Here is a 20,158-nt window from a genome sequence, read left to right on the forward strand (position 1 = left end):
GGCCTCAAATAACCTAAAATAGGTTCCCAGGTTGTAAGATTCCTAAACTCATCCTCCGTACTCTATCATAAATTCTTTTTTTATTTACAGTATCCTCTGTCATATAGCTGACTGGAATGACAACTTAGAGAACATTACAATGTCTTGGTTTCACCATTCCATGAAATGTCCCTGGTTTTGATGCCATGTTGTCAACATTGATGTTTCTCAAAGTCATATGCTTCAGGCTATTTGATCCTAGAGAAGATTAACCACACACCACTGAGTGCGTGTTTCCCGGAAATAACACTCATTACAATAAGCAGGCTCATTTATAAACAGCCTTTGTCCACAAGAGGGCGCCAAACCTCCACACAATGCACACTGAACCGTCTACAGCAGTCTGTTTCAAAATCCAAGAAGTCCACAACTGGGTCATAATCAGGTGAAAATATGCTGGAGTCAGCACTTATTCAGCGTCTGCACTCATGTTTTGCGTTGTCTCTGTTGCCAATGGAATCAGTGTTCATCAGAATCAGAAACAGCATTTATTGCCGAGTAGGTTTGAACATACAAGTCATTTGTCTTGGTGATTTGGTGCACAACAACAACCGCAGAGCAAAAGTCAAGAGACGCAGCATAATATAGAACAATTTACAATAGAAAATATGAAAAAATATATTAAAATGTCTTTCTTTTAAGTGGAAGATCTGTACAGCTCTGTGCAGGAATGTGCACAAATATTTACCGGGAAATGTGCAAATGTCCAAAGTGCAAAGAATGTGTGTTAATGTAATGCTGGACTGTGCACGAGGCCAACATTTCACTACAGTTTACAAAGCCAGTAAAAACCAAACCTGTTGCTTCTGAGGAGCTGCTGTTAGATTGTTTTTTGAGAGAAAGACATTTAGAGTCTGTGACATGCATTTTTAATACCGTGAATATCAAATCACACCATCTTTCTTATCCCAGCAGAAGTGGCCACAATCAGTCAAAATTCAAGCATGTCCCATTGTGTAGTAAAAATAGTTTTATTGAAATATTTTACAAAAAAAACAAACTGTCACTAAAGCACAAATCACACAGCATGTGTAAGGTCCATGAACACACACACTCACACAATAAATATAATCCTCACACAACACAAATGCAGCCTTACATTAGAAAACAAACGAATGCAGAGTCCAATCTAAAGGAAGGAGCAGCCGGTACGCTCACATCTCCAGGAAAAGATGATGACACAAGCGGATCCATCTTGATGTTCTGCTGAGCGGAGGCACAGGCCCGGGCATGTGTCCGCAGTATACAAACAGACAATGCATTCATATTTTAAAGATAAAATAAAAAAACAGCAACATACAACTGAATACTGAATAGACTCAAGCTCACTGAATACAGTTATACAAAGGAAAGCAAGATAAAAGATTAAAATGGAGCTCAAACTTTGATCCCTGAAAAGGGGTCGAATACATGAAATCTCTTACAAAGAGAGAGCAAAAGAGATGGCCAGTTATTTTAAACATCAATCACAATATAACCTAGTCTTTCCCCAGCTTATTACACTCCAGCGGCTCCGAGACCTCGTCTCAGATAACCAATATTCTTTTACATATTTGCTATTTGATAAGGCTTCTGTTTCATTTGTGTCTTTCTAGCATAGGGTTCCTGAATGATAAGTTAACCAAAGCTGCAGGCTATAACACACCGACTGGTAATACCATCGCCTGCTTTGTCTCCTTTCCTTCTAAAATCAGGGACCTCCATGTATTGCTGTGACATCGACTGGGCTCTCACACGTCAACACACAGAGAGGGAAACAGCTAACACTGCACACGGAAGATAAATACAACTCATTATAAAACATATACGCCATGTGTAACATGAGAACAAATCATTTCCACATCAACACCTTTAGAGAAACAAAAAATATCTATGGTTCATAATTACACAGTGATGTAAATCACCAAGCCACATATATTTGAATCAGTTTGGTATTGCATCTTCCTCTGCTAATAGAAGTCACATGGTTTCAGTTCACATTTGAAATGGAACGAATACAGACTTTGGTTTGGCAGCTGGATTTCTCTTTCAGTATCTGAACCGTTCTTCTTCCTCATTCAGTGTGTAGCCATACACAGGACTTGTGCTTGATAGCGAGACAGCTCTGTGCTAAATATCAAGTAAATCTCACCAGCAATGATAGTTACTATAAAACCAAAGGCTGAATTAAAAACTAAATAGCTATCACTTTATCACTGTAACTGCTGCTTGTTATTTCATGGGCACTCCTAAAGTAGTCATCATCCCCCTCACAGCTCGTACAGCCCTGCTGACTTTCACACTTGTGATGGATCTTTGTTGCGGAGGTGCTCTAGAGGACTTTTGGGTGTTGTCTTGCACTTACCTGTGCTCTTCTCCGGATTAGACGTAATCCGTCTTCAATGTGTTAGAGTGTCTTTTACTGTTCAATCTTTCTGATCGCCGCCGTTCTCATAAACTATCAAGTCAAGATCGGGCAGGTTGAAGGCAAGTTAAAAACTCCTGCTTCAAGCCGTTGTCAGAGCTGCAAGAAAAAGCTCAAACCTCGTTCATACTTGACAGTGGAACAGTAACCAAACACTCCTAGCAGTGCCTGTTGGTTTGAATATGACAGTCGAGTATAATATCGAGTATTAAGCAGTATTTGAATATCCACGTCCAGACAATGAAAAACTGAAATGTTTGACAGCAAACTAAACAAAAGAAAATAAAACCAACAGCAATCATTTCTGTTAAATTATGCAGATAAACTGATTGTTTTTTTAAGGAACATCTTGTAAAATGTCCTCACCGTGTACCGGGGCCAGGAAACCCTGACTCCCCGTTCCACCTGGTATTAACATGCATCGTGGCTACATGAGATGGGTTGAATTCAGGTCACATGCCAGACCCGGCCACCATTAATCCTTGCAACATCACTGCAGCGACGATAGCGGAGGCCGAGTCAGCCCAGCCCTTAATGCTGCTCTAAAACAGGTCCGACGACCTGACGTCACCGCGGTGTCGTAGAAGTCACTCAATGTACACAAAGGCTTTTCTTCAGCCCGGACTTTGAAGTGTTTATCAGTGTCCTCCCACCAGAGGAGACGGAAGCCGCCAGCTCGCGCCTCACTCCACGGGGCCGGTGGTGCTGCTGCTGTCCTTGACCCCGGCCCTGCTGATGTGCAGCCAGGGCAGCTTGGCGCAGTTCTTAAAGAGCTGCTCGATGGCGATGTGACGCACGTGCAGCTCCGACGCCAACGAGTCTTTCTCCTGCACGGCCTCAGTGAGCTCCTCGAACACCTCTGTTGAGAGAGAGAGAGAGAATCAGTGGCTTCATTCACACACAGATAAAGAAAACCAATAACAGTGATTACTGAGGGGGCAAAGAGCACAGACAACAGGACAGAAAACGCATCTGCTTAAGATACCGCCACACAAAAACACAAGCAAACAATAGGTAAGTGACGAAGAATGGAGTGAACGGACATGAGCGAGCACTAAACAGTGACCAATTCAACACTGCTGGTCACATGGCAGGAGCTGATGTGTTGAGTAGAAGCCTTGCAGTCTATAGTAGCCCCAGGCTTATTGAGTCTGCGAATGCTCTGAGTAACAACATCTATTTCTACTCACACAGCTTTTTCCTGAGGGCACCAAGAATGTAACATGGGGATGTATTACAGATGAGCACAACGGAGTGAGAATGTCGCGTTTAGAATATTGATGATTCAAATGGTGGAACTTTAGGTCAAAGGTTGTGCACAACTTATCACAGAATGCCAGTAAAAAACAACAACACTTACTTTGAACCTGCATCAGCAGCTGGTTGTTCAGCTGATGGAGGTCATCGACACTCATTTTAGTCACTAGAAGACAAAACAAACAGATTTGATCAAAGAGTGTGAGAGCAAAGGTTTCAGGAGAGGAGCAGACACATTTATATTATTAGTTTCAAGTTGCTGAGTGATGACCTTCCATCCTTTTAAATGTACAGAAGGGAAGGGTTTAAAATCTCAGAGAACACAGATCTGTGGGATATGTTTTGAATGTGTGCAGAAATCTTCCCGCAACACATATGTGCTACTAAAGTCCAGAGGTTTCTAGACTAATTAAGAGGAATTCATGCATCAGTGAGGTGAATAGGTTCCATAAATAATGACATTTACCACCATACGTTGGTGCATAAAGATTCACCAGAATGCAGGAAGTGGTTAATTAGTTTCCTGTCCAACGGCATGATATTCAGATTAGAAGCGTCGCCCAGCTCATGTAGCGATAGACACACACATAAAACGTGTACCCGTGGAATGCCTGTCATCTTTCATTTTAAAGCACAGAATGTTAATAAGGGACCCATAACTGCACACGGCTCGCTCACATTCCTGCAGTCTGTAGTCATAAGCAGCTATAGTGGTGACGAGACACCAGAAAGCCAAGGACATACAGTGTCTGGAGGTTATGGGAGAATTAATTCCTTCTCTGGAGGGATCACAGCAAAGAGGGCGATGAGGGTCAGACCAAGTAAGAAGGTGTTTTCTGTTCCTGTGCTACTGTTTTGTCTGCTGCCTTTGAACTTACAAGTGAAAGAGATCGCAGAGGTCACACTGAAAGTTAAGACGGAGAGAAGAGAGGCAGAGAATGCAGCGACATATTGTCAACACTATCCTTCCTTTAAAAGACAAAACTAAACAATCAAACCTTCCACTACTCACCGACACACTGATTAAAAGCTCAAAAAAAGTCAAATCTTAAACGTGCTCACGTTCATCTCTGCGACCGCCCTGGTGTCTGTGCTGCGTTTGTCCTCCTCCTTGGTTCCGACTGTGTCGGCCGTTCCTGCCGTCACTGGACCAGACGTCAGATTGCGCCTCCTGCAGCAGTCCCAACTCCTCCACTGTGCGGCACTCCAACATCCCCATGGCGTAGTCGGGCAGCCCCGTTGCTTTGCCCACGTCCCAGCACGGCGTGTAGCGGGGCACCTGGGCGTCCGACTGGGGCAGCAGCTTGCGGTCACCCTGCTGGCTGTAACAAAGGAGCTTGGCCCCTCGTCTGCCGGGGCCGATGGAGGAGACAGAGTCTTTGTTCTGGGCATACTGGATGATGCGGTTCAGTTTCTGGCTGAAGGCCAGCTTCATGCCCTCGTAGGCACTTCGGGAGACCTTGGAACGCGACAGCTTCTGGTTGGCGATGAGGTGGCATTTCTCAAAGCAGTCTCTGTGGCCTCGCAGGGACTTTGAGTGCAATAAGGTAGCAGAGGAAACACCTGCATTCACACAGACATGAAGCAATGAGTCAACAGGCACAACACGTTTAAAGGATACAGCCACACTAACAACTGTCACAGTTATGAGTGCAACAATACAGTGAACTCCAAGAGGCAGGGTTCCTAACACATACAAAAAGCATATAAATAAAGCAGAGAGCTCAACAGTTATTGAGAAATGCATTACTCGCCCAATAAATGAAAGTAAACCAGTATGAAAGCGAGTAGAAGTGGCAGATTGACCTGTCGCGATCTCTCTGTGAAAGCTGCTTAATGTGTGGTGGATTAGCCAGCGGAGCGTTGAGATAGCAGGGATAATACACTGACCCAGTCTCACTGCAAACACATGAAGCATATTTTAAAATGTGTACCGTCTGTCCACATGAAGCAGCGTTTTCATTGAAGCTTAATCTGTTTTTGTCGTATATTCGGTTGGTGTTTTAGTTTAACAAGTGACCGTGTTAACTGGTGACTTTCGGCCAAATGCTTGTGGTGTGCTTTTAGTAACTTAAGTAAATTGCTGGCGTAGATACGGTCAACTTGTTTAGGTTGCATTTGTGATCTTTGGTGGTTATTGTCCTTGCATAGCTTGACAAGCTCCTGCACTCCGCCACACTTCCTTTGCCACTTAAAACTACATTCCTTGGAAGTACCTCTACAGGGGGAAAAGTAATGCTTCCTGCATCCTGTCAAAATAGGCCACACTGTAACTATTTTAGCACACACAGAGGAAATTAGCCAGCAAGTGGATCAAAATGAAACAAACAAAGAGAAGCTGTAGGTGAAAGAGAACGAGAGTGAAAACTGTGTGTGTGCAAGTGAGGCTAAACCGAGGCGTTTGTGTGATGGCCTTCTTCTCACAGCCTACAGACAGACGAACCGCGTTGGCGATTAGTCACCGTTAGTCCATAGATTTAACAGCTCACTTGGGCAGGTTTTCCTCACATGCCTCTCTTGACTCTTTAGACAGATGAGCCCAGGAAACCACAGGACATTACTAACACCTCATGGCCACAGTAAAATAGTCACATACAGAGCCCTCGTGTGTCTGGTCTGCAGGGCCTTGCTTGAAGTTACGAATATAATATCTCTGTCCCCTGTCCTTTCCTTGTGTGTCTTTTGAAAGCGTTCTGTATGCCTGCAGGATCAAAACAAACAGTCCACATCTAATGGGGGACAGTCAGCATACATTATGTGCCTCAGGACATAGGACGGTTCGAGACCATTACACAACTGTGTGCATAGAGCTCTATTCTAAGCTTCTGCATAACTGTGTTGTGACCTGAGTGTCTAAAAAGACAGACCTTTACGATAGAGTAGTCTTGTGAGGGACCTGCAGTATACAGCATCAGGTCTGAGTTTCCTGTGTGAGAATGCCAATGAATCTCCACACGTTTTGCCAAGAGCTGTAGGAGCTTTCTGTCTATCAAACAGGTATAATCCGATCAGTCTCAGTCTTTGGACTACAACAAACACACACTGACTACCACTTCCCCAGCAGGGAAATCATTGGCCAACAACCAGGCCAGTGCACCACCAGCCAAAGACCTCACTCCAGCTAAGCAGCTTAGCACTACTGTCTTTCATGGCTGCACACATAAGCGCGTCCACACACACACACACACACACAGACTATTCTCTGGAGGTGAATCAACATTGTTCGGCTGTGACAGTTAGAGACATTAAGCACACTGAGGACCAATGGGCTTGTTGTTTCCTGCCCTGTTGTACGGAATGAGTCAAGGTTCGTCTCTCAGTCAGTGAACCAACTGACAGACACAAAGCACAGACACCAGCTTAGGTCTGATGTAAAATATAAATCTGCTGTCGTTATTCATCGTTTTCACTTGTTAATAAGTTGTTCCACAGAGCAAACCACTAGAATCAGATCAAGTCAGAAATCAAGTGGTCCCGGTTATTTAAAGCAAGAAGTAATTCTCTTGATCTGAAGAGGAAACAATGTTAAAACTACAAAAGTCAGAGATTTAACAGAGATTGTCTTCGACTATGTCTTATTTACAAATTAAGTGAAGGGTTATATTTCATAAGGCTGTTCTCAACAAAGAAATTGTTAGTTGAATAATGCGGAATTTTACGGTTTTGTCAACTTAACGATTAGTTGATTTAATCGACCGATCTGTAAAACTGTTTCTGTTTCTCCACAAAGACTCACACAGAAGCACCACTTTAAATCTTGTGTTTACCACAGATGTGTTAATACATTTCTGGGAAATAAGTCATTCAGCACGAAAAAAAGCATAAAAAAAATGACGAATCAACCAAAGAAAACAATCAAAGTTGATTTATCGACTAAGAAGCAACAGCCCTAATTGCCAATTCATATTTAGTTGTATTTTAGTCATACGAAGTTGGTGTGGAAAAGTCGAGAAAGTGGTGGAGCAGCACCAGGAAGACCGATGCCTGTTACATTGGATAATTCTCAACAGTAAAGTAACCAAGGGAACGCTGGCATCAGGACGGCGTACTAATCCTCAGGCTGAAGAGAGATGACATCCCTTTGTTGATCTAGCCCTGCTCTTCATTTAGTGGCTGCACTTCTGCCCAAATTGAAATCAGACCTCCACTCCATAGTCTTGTGGTTGCCGTCATGGAAAGAGATCTGTGCCTAACATTCCACTGCCTGTAGTTGTTTGTGCTCAGTCTGTGTTGAGCCTTGACACACTTAAGAGGAGATGAACAAACAGTGTTGGGACATGTGGGACAGGGGTGATAAGGTGTCAAACACAGCTGCATGGCACGGTTTAGAAGAATCAGCAGCTGCACGAGCCAACGTACACACCAACATGGAGGTCACATGACCAACACTGAACTCAAACCACCCGTTAACCCCCACAGACCTTAAACAACAGTACAGAGTAGCTGCCATGAACTGCACAGAGTGCAATGAATGACAGACTAGTGTTACTACTAAACAAAAAGTCCTATGTGACCGTAAACAAACCAGGAGTAGACATCCGTCAATCAACTGCTTGGATTGCTCATATATGAATTCCACAATTTGCACAAAAAATGTAAAGAAAATGCCAAATTTGGTTGAAGGTAATTTGGGTGGAGAGAGAGACGCGCAGAATATAAACTCTGGAGACAAAGTTTTGTAATCATTTCTCAAACACAAAGTGACGTTGATAGTGAGTTATAATTGGTATGAGCAGCTGGATTGAGAAACACTGCACACTATAAATGATTGTGATCACAAATGATCTTGTGTATATTTGATATGTGATATAAACACTGTAGTTACAGAGCGATCTATGCAAATACTCTCCTTTGATTCACCAAATCAGTAGAAAAGGATATTCCCATATTAGCAAAAATTAAGCATTATAAAATGACAGACTAAGCATAGCATAACGAGATCTGACTGATGACTGGAAATTTAATTATAATAAATCAGGCTAATCCCATCATAGCATAATTAGTATTTCTAAATAGCAATCATCTTTGATGATGCAAGTAAAACATCCCAGCACTTACGAACAACTTTTGGGAAGAAAATTCATTTTAACAGTATTTCTATTCAGACAGAATGATGTGTTTTATATGATATAATATTCTGTACAGCACATTATGAACTTGTACTGGCTGCTACCTTCCGATGGTGTGGTGTGTACAGTCAGTGACAAGTATTCCTTGTTGGGTAGAACGACGTAAACTGTACGTTTTTGAAGTCAAATCTCAAATCTGAGTTGTGAAGACATTGTTGCGAAGAAACACTGACGAATTAGAGAAATAGCAAATACATTTGCATGACACCTAGTATTAAGAGTTCAAGGCTGTTAAAATGATGCAAAAGCTCTAATAATATAGAAATTAGCAGAAAAATAATCTACAACCACCCACTATCAGAGGTCAGTTTACTGCAAACCATCGGTCAACTGCTTCTTTCTACCAACAACACTCTGACACTCACATCCACAATGTGCATCACTCCAAGGTGACAGAGGAGAACTGTCTTCATAGAGGTGGTTGCTCACATTGTTGTCACATTGGGTGGGTTAGACTGTGCGAGTTATTTTAGAGATTCATAACCTGTGGTGAGGGAGGCCATTATTCCAGAGTTGCGGGGCTAATGAAGAGAATCAACTTTGGAAAAAAAGGGGCAATTTATTCAAACAAATGATATAGAGTCACATTGAAAGCAGCCCATTATAAATACAGCCTTATAGTACTAAGTTAGAGGGCGGTGCCATGCAGCGGTTTCATCTCTGGACCCTGACTGAGTTCAAGCACACAGCTGCCACAGGCAGCGACATCATTAGACCTCTCTACACCCCAGGTTGAAGAGTTCATCCACAATGAATGAGCTGTTTAGAGGAGCAACAATAGCCCCTGTAGAGCGAGCAGCAACCAGAATCAGCACCGACTGCATCATTCCAGTCTCTCCCAGCTGGAATTTGCTATTTTTTTCCTCACTCCAAACACAGCTGGAAATCGCACTGCCAGGCCTCGGCAAATACAATTCTGTCTGCGTTATGTAAGCAGATGATGTGCTGGGCTTTAGCTGAACCTGGCAGCTCAGCAGACATCTTGTCTGACGAGAAGCCAGAGAAGACCAGAAGACTGTGGGTGAGAGGCTGGAGGGATCTCTCAGGTGTTTACACAGCACACAGCTCGTCACATCCAATAAGGACAGTTCAAAAAAGGCCCGTCTGGTTTGAAGTATGCTGCAATGAGCAATCAGATCCAAACAGCAAAGTCTGATGAATATTACAGTTAATGATACCACATTTGGCCATTTTGGGTGGTTTGAATAACGGTGTTTTGACTGTAAACTTCTCCCATTTGAATGACATATCTATTTATAAAAAATTAAATACATTGCACAATCTTCTAAACTATTACTGCCTTGGCTGGAGGGAGGTCTGCCTTTCTTGGCTACCTGACAGAGCCACTATCTTATCATTTGTTGGTGTCACAGGCATTATGGAGGTTGGTGTTTGAGCAGTCATAAAGAAGCCATAATCAGGAAACGTCCTCCGAAATACACAAATGCTTTCAGGTTGAAACAGCAACACAGAAGATTACCAATGACTGCAGACTGGTTGAACTGGCTCTTGTTCTCTGCTGCACACTGTTGATGCTCAAGGCTGTGTAGCCATGTGTAGCACAAAGCTCAGATGGTGCAGCAAGCAGAAACAAAAGAAAGGTCTGAAAGTAAGAAAAGCCCAGTTAGGCAGAGGTTGAGCAATACATAAAAAGACACAGTTTCTACTCTGTATTTTTTGATGGAATCAGTGCGCACACAGGCCAAAGCAGTTTCCTCAGGAAACAACCACTTGGAACTTCAACAAAGGCTGCACTTCCTGGACAATTTTTAGCCTTCACATACTTCTGCATCTGGTGGTACTGTGGGCTCAAGCCTTGCTGATAAGCAACTCTGTCAACATGAAGCTCATTCATCTCTTGGAATACGGAGATGAAAGATCGCTTCGTCTTTAGCGGCTCTTGTTTGTGTTCAAGTTCATGTACAGTGCTGCCGAACTTCAACTGTGAATTCTGTGTGCGTCGGCAGCTGACGGTTACACAGACAAGTCTGAACATCCCCGTGTCATGCAAGCCTCCGAGCAGAACTCAGGGCGGTTGTGGGTGGAAATGAATGCTTAAGTGTCAGCAGTTAACTCATAAAGGGCCTGCTCTCTGCTGTGACAAAGGTACACCATTGCAGTGGCCAGGTGTTCAAAAGAGCTATTTAAAAAGAACATTTTAGACTTTAAAAGGGATGTTCCAACACATCATGACGAGTACTAGACAACCTATGAAAGCAGTTGTTTCTGCTACCGCTGCCCTCATTGGTTATAACAACATCCTTATAATAAATGAAAGCAAATACACTCGGATCACTTAAAGAAATCCTGTTCATTGCATGTCCCCTTGTTTCTCTTTACAAGCAACCTTACAACAGATCTAGAAGTATTTTCAGTAAGCTATAGTTCTGACTGCTATGAATCCTCTGGTCTAGAAGACGCTGCCTTTTGTACAAAATCAATGAGAAGCTAGAGCACTGTAGAGAGATTGTTCTTAAAAAAAACTAAAACAACGAGAAGCAATTCTGCTTCTATTGCTTCTACTAAATATTCAAAACCAGCATATAGCAAGATGGCAATGAATATTCAGCAGCAGTAATTCAACCTTGAGATAGCATGATATGGTTTGGAACGGAGAGGCACTGGGAGGGACTGTTTGTGTGCCTGAGAGATGAAGAACATTCTCTCCTCTTCACACGTTTCTGTGCGGACTTTTGTTCTCTTGTACTTTAACGAAGGACGGCACAGGAGGAATGAACCGTGGATATTAAGTCTACATGAGTAGTCGGCGGCCACACAGCTTGGCTTTAGTTTCCAATCAGCCGTGCCTGAAGTAGCCGCATCCAGTTTGGCAAGCCCCCCCCCCCAAAGAAACGCTCGGCTGCATCAGGAACATGTGCTCGTCTGCAACCCCCCCCCCAATAGTTAGTTATATAACAGCCACTTCGTAGACACACACAAGCTACATCAGAACCCCCAGATGTCTTGTCCGACACAACCAGCATCCAGGGTGCCCCAGTTTTATCTACACAATGAAACAGAGGAGACGCTCACATCAACGCCCCACCAGCTGACATGTTCCTACCTGAACAGAGCATCCTGGCTGAAACATTAAATGGAGCAAACAAGGACGACCAAACTGAGCCAGACAAGAAACCCCTACCGTGTTGAATGTCAACAGATAAATAACCACATTTGTTAAATCCCTTTAAAGGCAGTCTGTGACCCATGTGTCTGGATTCGATGCTAGTGAGCTACGAAGGACAAATATAAAAGGTGACCCTGAAAGTTGTATTTAGTTTTCTAACATGCAACAGTATGCATAGAAATCAGCTGCTGCACCGGCAAAACACATGAAAGTAAGTAGTACTACGTGCTACATATTACACAGATCAATCGATTGTTTTCAATAAGTACAAAGTCTGTTATTTAGGCTTTTGACATTACTGTATGTACTGTACATGCCAGCAAACCCAGGCTGTGTCCTTCTACCATATTTAGATTACATTTCTGCTGAATGAGGATTAATTAGTTTGCAAGAAATTTACTGACACAACTTAAGTTAAGTATTGTTCTAACAATGCTTGACTCTGAAGACTGAAGACTCTTTCACGGCACACAAAGAGCAAAGCGATTAATCAACACCCCCACGCTCAGTTCCTTTACACCACAACAGACGAGACCTATAAATCTTTTGTGCATATGCATTTTCACCCGCTGTCAACAGAATGATATACCACTCTGGGAGCTCTTAGTCAGCTATATTGCACCGTTGTACAAGTCACACACAATCATCAAACTGTGCAGACATAAACACGCACACACTGCTTTCAGAGTCTTTGTGGATCTATGAGACGAGTGCCCAATGAGAGGCATATCTAATCCCTTCTGATTTGTCATTCTTCTTCAAATAGGCCACTCATTAATTGAGAGATGAAAAAACTTCAAACACATGCTCTTGAGTTTGAGTGGCACATCAAACGGGGGAATCACAGTGGTCTATTTTAGAGAGGGCTTTGGTCCTGCAGGCCCATTACCCCGCACATATCTTATATGTTGTTCCTGGAGAGGATAAAAGAAGCGTTTGTGGACGACCATCATACGGCACATCAACACATCTGAAAGGCAGCAAGTATGCTCTTGGCGCAAGTGCATACTTGCTGTGATGGGAACAGAGATCAAAAAGAATCTGGATGTTTCCGCAAAAGTGATTTGTTGTGCGATCCAAATGCTGGAGACTCTTGGCAGCTAAGACCGACATAAGACTGTCTCTATATGGATCCAGCCAGGGAAACTGGAAGTGAAGATGAATATCAAAGCTGAATCCCATCAGACACATTGAGTGAGGGTGTGTGGGCTTTTCAAGAGTTGGAGAGGTCACACTGTGGTAACAAAAAAATCATTACAGAGCTTCACTGCATACTGTAAGCTGCAGGTTGCTTTGAAACATTAGCTAGCACAAATGTATCAGCTGTATGTGTAGAGGGCCTTTACATCTCTTTGATTGCTCTTCATTCTGGTGAGCAAACGAGCAGTCGTCTTACCTTCAATGCTGAGCTCAAAGCAGACATGGCAGAAAGACATGGTCCCCGTCTCCGTCTCTAGCTTGCAGACACTGCAGATATTGTCATCGTTCAGATCGATGTTCACAAACTGCTCCTCTTCATCCATTGTGCTTCAGGGAGAAGCAAAAGTGAGCACATGGCTGAATACCGGCCCTTTTCTTTGCTAATTAGGTCACATTTTCAAATAAACTTATTAAAAATGCATTTTTTTGGTCCTGTCAGTGGGGGGGGATATTTTTTGGATGGCACACTATTTTTGGTACGGAACACAGTAAAAGAGGCTGTGTCCTTTTTCAAATGTTTTTAGTCAGTGATGTTATTGATACATTACCACAAAAGCTCTCTCTATTCGCTGTGCCAACATGCTAATAATGGATCCCATGGTAATAAACACAATCGGATGTCATTACCATGTCGTTAACAAATTACCCTTGGGAAACACATCTGGTCAGCTGCACAACACCCACAAGCTGTCAAAAAGCAGCAGCAAGCTAAAGATTAGATGAAAGATAAACATCTGCACCGGTGTAGCTTTCCCCACAAAACATTTAGTAATATTGGTGTCAGTGTTGCAATATCAGATATCAGCTAGAGACCATAGAGCGGTATCTGTATCGTTCATTTGTGCAACCACTAACCAGAATATGCATCACTGTATAGTGTATTGTATCTAGCATGCTTTTAATTGCATTTGAGAAACAAGGGACTTTAGTAAGTCTGATGTTTCTCTTGGAAATTCAACTTGTCCTACTTTTCCAACCACATAAGAAAAAGGGTATTCGAGGTTGCTGACATTATTTGGTGGAAATTAATTTCACCATGACAGCTATGAGGACAAAGCTTTGCCACAAAATGAGAAGCAAATAAAAAGGCAGACATATTGATTTCAAACACAGATATCTGTATGTGCAACTAGGTTTGAAAAACAAAACACCATGTCTTGTGACATGCCACAGATAATAATGTTATGGTGCTGCAGATCATGAGCGCTGGTTATCACGGAGTCATTTTGAGAGCTTGTCCGATGTTTATGAGAAGCGAAACAACGTTTGACAAGAGTTTTTTAGCTGTTCTGAGTGTTATTTATACCTATCTACTATATACCAGTGACACAAGTCCAAGACATTCAAGTTAATAAGCTGTGATACTGACCAGATATAGCTAGCGTTATATTGGTGGACACTCAACGCTGTTTCACAAGATTAGCCAGTGATAGCAATAAGGAAGGGGGGGGGGGGGGGTCGGATTTCATCTGAACTTTTCCCTTCGTTGGGTTAACATACACATTTTAACTTCGCCGTAACGTATTTTTTCCCCTTGACAGCAGTTTAAATACCTGAATGTCTGTGGAATGATGGTTCGGCTCGAGACAGTTTAAAGTTACCCGAATGTCTCGCGTTGACGTTAAAGCGTCCACCAAACACAGGCTAACCACAACTGAAGCTAGCAGCACACAGGCATCCTCCGAGTAACGTAACTCTGCTCTGGCTGCTTCGTGACCGTTATTCGGCGTTGTTAAACAGCGAGGTATCCAACAAAATGACGGTGCCACCAGTATTTCAGAACACCACTTTTGTAAAACTCACCTTTATCTTAAAGAGTGTGTGTTGGCCGGCTGTCCCTGTTGTGTGTGGACCCCTCGGTTCTCCTTCGCCACGGTGAGCACACAAACACCAGCGCGTCACGGTAAATCCGGAGGAACCTCTCTCCCCTCTCAACGGAATGAGTCACTCGTTCATTTGAGGGGTGAAACTATTCGTCATTAGTTTAATTATCGACGACCCTGCCCTTAGTAAAACAGGAACAACACATATTAATTATATATACTAGAAATGCATATAATTGTTTCATGAAATGCATTCGTTTCATTACATAAACCACCTCTGACAACAGTACCCATGAATACACCCCCACGGTTGAAACAAGGTACATCTTCAAAGCGTCATCAAAACATTTCCCTATGAGGTAATATTTCGGGGTTTGTGGTATAACTATGTATAGTTGCCTAATAAATACAAGATAGTAAAGTGTTCCCCCCGTTGTTGAATCCATTATATGAGGCGGCAGACCTTTATTTCAGCCTTCTCTTCCCACTTCAGGATATTCTGTTTTCATTCTCCTTCACGTGAAGTCACATGTGGGGAATTCCCGCGAAAGACCGATAGCAATAACCGTTAATGGCTTTAGGGGTAATGTGCCATTGTTATTTTGTAATAAATTACTTCGTAGACATTTTTTTAAAGTGAAGCGAAGTATGTTCAACTTACTTTTTACCAGTCCAGATGCTGGGTTTTACTATTTAACCCATTCACTGGGTTATTTCATTTAACCCAATCTAGTGCGTGAAATTAACTCTATTGCAGAGTTAAATATTGCCCATACACATGGTTACACATCTGATCCCAGCCAGCAATTGAGTGGAACTCATCTTTTCTTATATATTTCAGTAGCTTAACAGTAGTGTCATCAATCAGAAAACCGATGTTTGGACAATTTAATTTAATTTTGTTCAAAGTTCCCTCGGGCAAAGAACATAACCCAAAGGTGCTCCCGACTTGCAGGTCCTACACTGTTATTTCCTCTTTAATTGCCTTGCTTATATATAAAATAATGATTATAAACTTGTAATAAAGAACAAGCTGAAACTTGTTGTTGCAAAAAGTGGGCAGTATTAACAAAATTATTAACAAAAAATAAATGATCATTCTGGAGGTTTTTAAATGGGAACCAAATTATCTGCAGAGGTCTCATCCTCGCCAAAATAAATGGACCCGATGATTACTTACTTTACTGTAATACACCACAAGGAACTCCTGCTTCATTGTAACATTAATATTACAAATATTAAGATAAAAATGTGGGTGTCACGGGAGTTCACTGGTAGGACCCAAAACGCAAGACCACAGGAGACAGAGTACGTGAAACAGACTTTATTTAGCCAGAGTAAGGAAGACAGGAAGGTGTGGAGCCCGTGGTCCGACACCAGAGAGTAGGCAGATCGACGGTGTGAGTCCCGTGGCTCAACACCGGAGGGCTGGCAGCTTGACGGCGTGATGTCCCGTGGCTCGACACCGGAGAGCTGGCAGCTTGACGACGTGTGTAGTCCGTTAACACAACAGAGGGCAGAGCAGCGGTGTGTAGTCCGTTAACACAACAGAGGGCACGGGGGATTCCCGGACCGACAGACACCGGAGGCAGGCGCTTGAGGCAGAAGCTGCAACAGGATTGGAGCGGGTGAAAGACGGTACGACCTGACAACCCCAGACTGCAGGACCAGAGTTTATATAGTGCCAGGGAAAGCGTTAGTGGGACCTGAGTCTGGTGTGTCAGCCTGCAGGAGGTAATCGGCTGGAGTGGCTGCAGCTGTGTGGCCATGGGAGGTGCCTGGTCTGACAGGGATCCTGACAGTGGGACAGTGAAGCCAGGTTAAATATATAACCAAGAGGCCACCATAGATTATACTGTAAAATTCAAAAAGGCTACCGATAACGTTACCTTCCATCAGTCAATGATAGTTAGCTAATGTTAATCTAGGTATAGTCGATGATGTTACAAGACAGAATAAAAACCACTTACGGTTGTTAGTACTGAAATATTTTCTGATATCAAAACTGAACTGTAGTGGCTGGAAATGTCAACTTGATGTATAGAACATCAAAATACATCAAACAGCAAAAAAGATACTTGAAACAGGGGATGTTTCCTTAAAGACACCAAACCCTACTCATGACACAGCATATCGCTGTTCAAAGATCTTAGATTTGCCTGAGAATATTAAAAGCTGCACATTTTCTGACATCTATAAATCATCAGTGAGCAGCAGAAAGGTTGACAGACCTATATATACTCTTGCTTGTCAATAGTCAGATGAAAAGATTGATACCATTCTTAAGAATTAAGAAAGACCTAGCGCTTAGCTTGATTCGTTAGCTTAACCAATCGCCGGCTGGGAACAGGAGCACTGAATCTCACAAAATAGTGTTATGTTGTTGTAAAAAAATGTTAAAAAACGTATTGTTGCCAAAACTCTGGCATAAACCCTATAAAACCACAACTTATTTTTTTTACATATGGTTTTTGTACAGATTAAACCAAGATAAAATTATGAGTGAGCTGCTTGTTTTCAGTCTTTGTGCTAATGTTAATCTACGTAAACCTCAGCTCAATGAAAACAAAAACAAAAACAAAAACACGAACTCATGCATAATTTAATTATTAATTTTACAGATATTAAGATAATACTGTGCAGTGGGACACTGAAGCCAGGTGAACAATGAATCTGTGGAGACCGCCACAGATTATTTAGCAAAATTCAAAAATGCTGTCGCTAACATTAGCAGGTATCAGCAAACGCTAGTTAGCTAACGTTAACTTACGCAGCTAGCTAATGACAGTACATGACACAGAATAAAAACCACGAACCATTAACTAATGTTTATTGTATTTTTACAGTGAAATGAGAACATGTTACCACAACGTTTTTATTAAACTTTCCTATTTCTAGTTTATGATACTTGGGACCTCTACTCCATTACATCTCTGGGGGAAATATAGTCACAAATTCCTCCATCCACAAGCCTTGACAGTAATGCAGACTATAGTCTTGTCTAAGACCGCTCTCAAGTGACAAAAAAAAGACATTCATGTATGACAGTGTGATTCACTTTGTCTATCGGGGACCCTGAGATCTGCATATTTATTTTGGGTCAATTGGTTTTTGGTAATTTAACTAATTTAAACTTGTTTTTATATATGAATATACACAATATGAACTGATATGATAAGGGATTTTTGTGTTACAAATGTACATGATGCATATTCATTAATAAATTAGTATTTAATCAAGCCTGACAAACACACTTGATATGTCATAGTTAACTTAGAGTTATCTATTCTGCAGAATATGATCCAATGTGAATTTGCTTTGAATTTTGTTATGTTTTTGAATAAATACAGTGCACATGTTTTCATGTTTTTTAAATGAATGAAAAGCTAATTTATTTAAATGAATAAAAATCAATAGATTAGCTTGTCATGTTGCCTCAAAATAACTAAGTAGTTTTGTTGCCTAAACTTACCAGGTAGTTACAAAGTTAAATATAACAGTCATATTATGTTTTCTTAGGAGTCATCTGTAAAGATCCTTTTTCTGTCGTTTAGGTATAAGGATGTGTTGGTTCAAAAAGTAACAGCGAGCCACAACAGTACAGCATTTGCAACATTGTTAGAGGTTGTCATCCATCCACTAACAATTTATTCTGACTCTGCTGCTAGGTCCACATGATAAAAATAAATCCGGTTTTTATTTTATTTTCCAAATATTATTTTAAAGTTTTTTTTTATATCACAAACAACAAACTGAGTAGTCTAATTAGGCCACGACACAAATTTGAAAGTAAATGCCTCCACATAATCAGGGATTGTGCTGATATCTCACTTACTCCATCCAGTTTATCAGTCAGTGTTTTACTAAATGGCTGCATGGCCCTGGGAACTATCATTTAAACTGTACAGCCACAGCCTCTGCAATGGCAGGCTACTGTAGGCTAAAACATTATGCACGTGTCAGTGGCATTTAATTCAGAATGCAGGATACACTGTCTGTTCAGTGTATCCTGCGTGTGTAATGAGCTGTTGTCTATATTACAGGATGATCTAGCAGATGGCATTGTCAAAGAAGGCCGCTCTGCATCTTAATGTATGCTAGACTGCCAGCATTATGCAATAAACACGCCGCACCTCTCCTTTTGCATGCACGAGCAGCTGGGGCTCCTCTGAATGAATATTACCTCAATAAATAATCATTGACAAGCGCTCATGATAAACTGTTGTTGTTGTTATTGATTTACTTTAAGTTAAAGCACATTGAAGGAGGTTAAATGCTGGAATGGGACTCAGTGGTGATGCTCTATATGGACTCACTAACATTGAGCTTACAACGAGTTTGTGCCATCTACTGGCCAAAGTGCAGCATTACAACGACAACCAAAAGATGCATGAAAATAAAGACCCAATACAATGATCTCAGACCCACAATAAACCTGGTTATTAAAAAAAAGAAAAGCCCACCAAAAAGGTGATGAAATAGCCTTCTCGCTCTGCACTGTCCCAACCTCGCCATGTTACAAGCACATTAATTTTACTGTGAAGATAAATAGTTGCGCAAGCTGCATCCCACAGGTTACTTTACATGTTGCACACCACATCTGCCTCCAACATGTCCTGGAGCAGAGGGCAGAAACACAGCCAAAGGGGGATACATGTTCACGTTGCACTGTACTTTGTTTGTTTATTTGGCAGCCAAGGCACAGCCAGCTGTGCAGCTACCTTCACTGTTTACCTAGATCACACGGTAATACAGAGTTCTCCTGTTGACTATAGCAGGCTGCCAAATTTCAATTATTCTCAAACACATTCTCAACTAGCCCGTAAAGCTCATGCTAATACATGTCTATAAGCCCCACTAGCATCCAAATAAGCTAACAACATCATATGACCTCATGCTGCTTCCACCGATCAGACTTCATTTGTATTTATGAACACGTCAAAGCTGGAATCAAGGGTGCCAAGACTGATGTCATCTGGAAACAGATCGAGACACGTCCCAGAGGGACATGTGTTGACACAGTGGCAACAGGTTACTGTGTGATGATATTTCAGCTTCACAGATGCCGTGTAGACTTTAACCTTACCACACACAGAGATTATGTTCTCAGACTTCACCTATCCAGGAGTCCACTTTTTGCTCCTCATGTTACCATGATTAGATGAACAATGTAGGTCAC

The 20,158-nt window shown here is 42.0% G+C and overlaps 1 protein-coding gene across 4 annotated transcripts; it reads right to left on the bottom strand.

Moving 5' to 3' along the window:
* Positions 1–986: 986 nt before the first annotated feature.
* Positions 987–15,063, bottom strand: cunh21orf91 (chromosome unknown C21orf91 homolog). Of its 4 annotated transcripts, XM_031857452.1 has the most exons (5): positions 14,960–15,063; positions 13,353–13,483; positions 4,763–5,263; positions 3,804–3,866; positions 987–3,302 (listed from the first exon to the last, which is right to left on the bottom strand). In XM_031857452.1, exons 2-5 carry the CDS (start codon positions 13,477–13,479, stop codon positions 3,127–3,129), a joined length of 867 nt encoding a protein of 288 aa, XP_031713312.1. In that variant the 5' UTR covers positions 13,480–13,483; positions 14,960–15,063; the 3' UTR covers positions 987–3,126. The 4 variants fall into 4 exon arrangements, with proteins under 4 accessions (XP_031713312.1, XP_031713309.1, XP_031713311.1 ...); XM_031857451.1 differs by lacking the exon at positions 987–3,302 and having other exon boundaries at positions 3,309–3,866; XM_031857449.1 differs by lacking the exons at positions 13,353–13,483; positions 14,960–15,063 and having other exon boundaries at positions 4,763–13,344.
* Between the last annotated feature and the right edge of the window lie 5,095 nt (positions 15,064–20,158).

This window comes from Anarrhichthys ocellatus, unplaced genomic scaffold (genome assembly GCF_004355925.1).
Source record: "Anarrhichthys ocellatus isolate YVR2014 unplaced genomic scaffold, GSC_Weel_1.0 scaffold18, whole genome shotgun sequence".
Lineage (NCBI taxonomy): Eukaryota > Metazoa > Chordata > Actinopteri > Perciformes > Anarhichadidae > Anarrhichthys > Anarrhichthys ocellatus.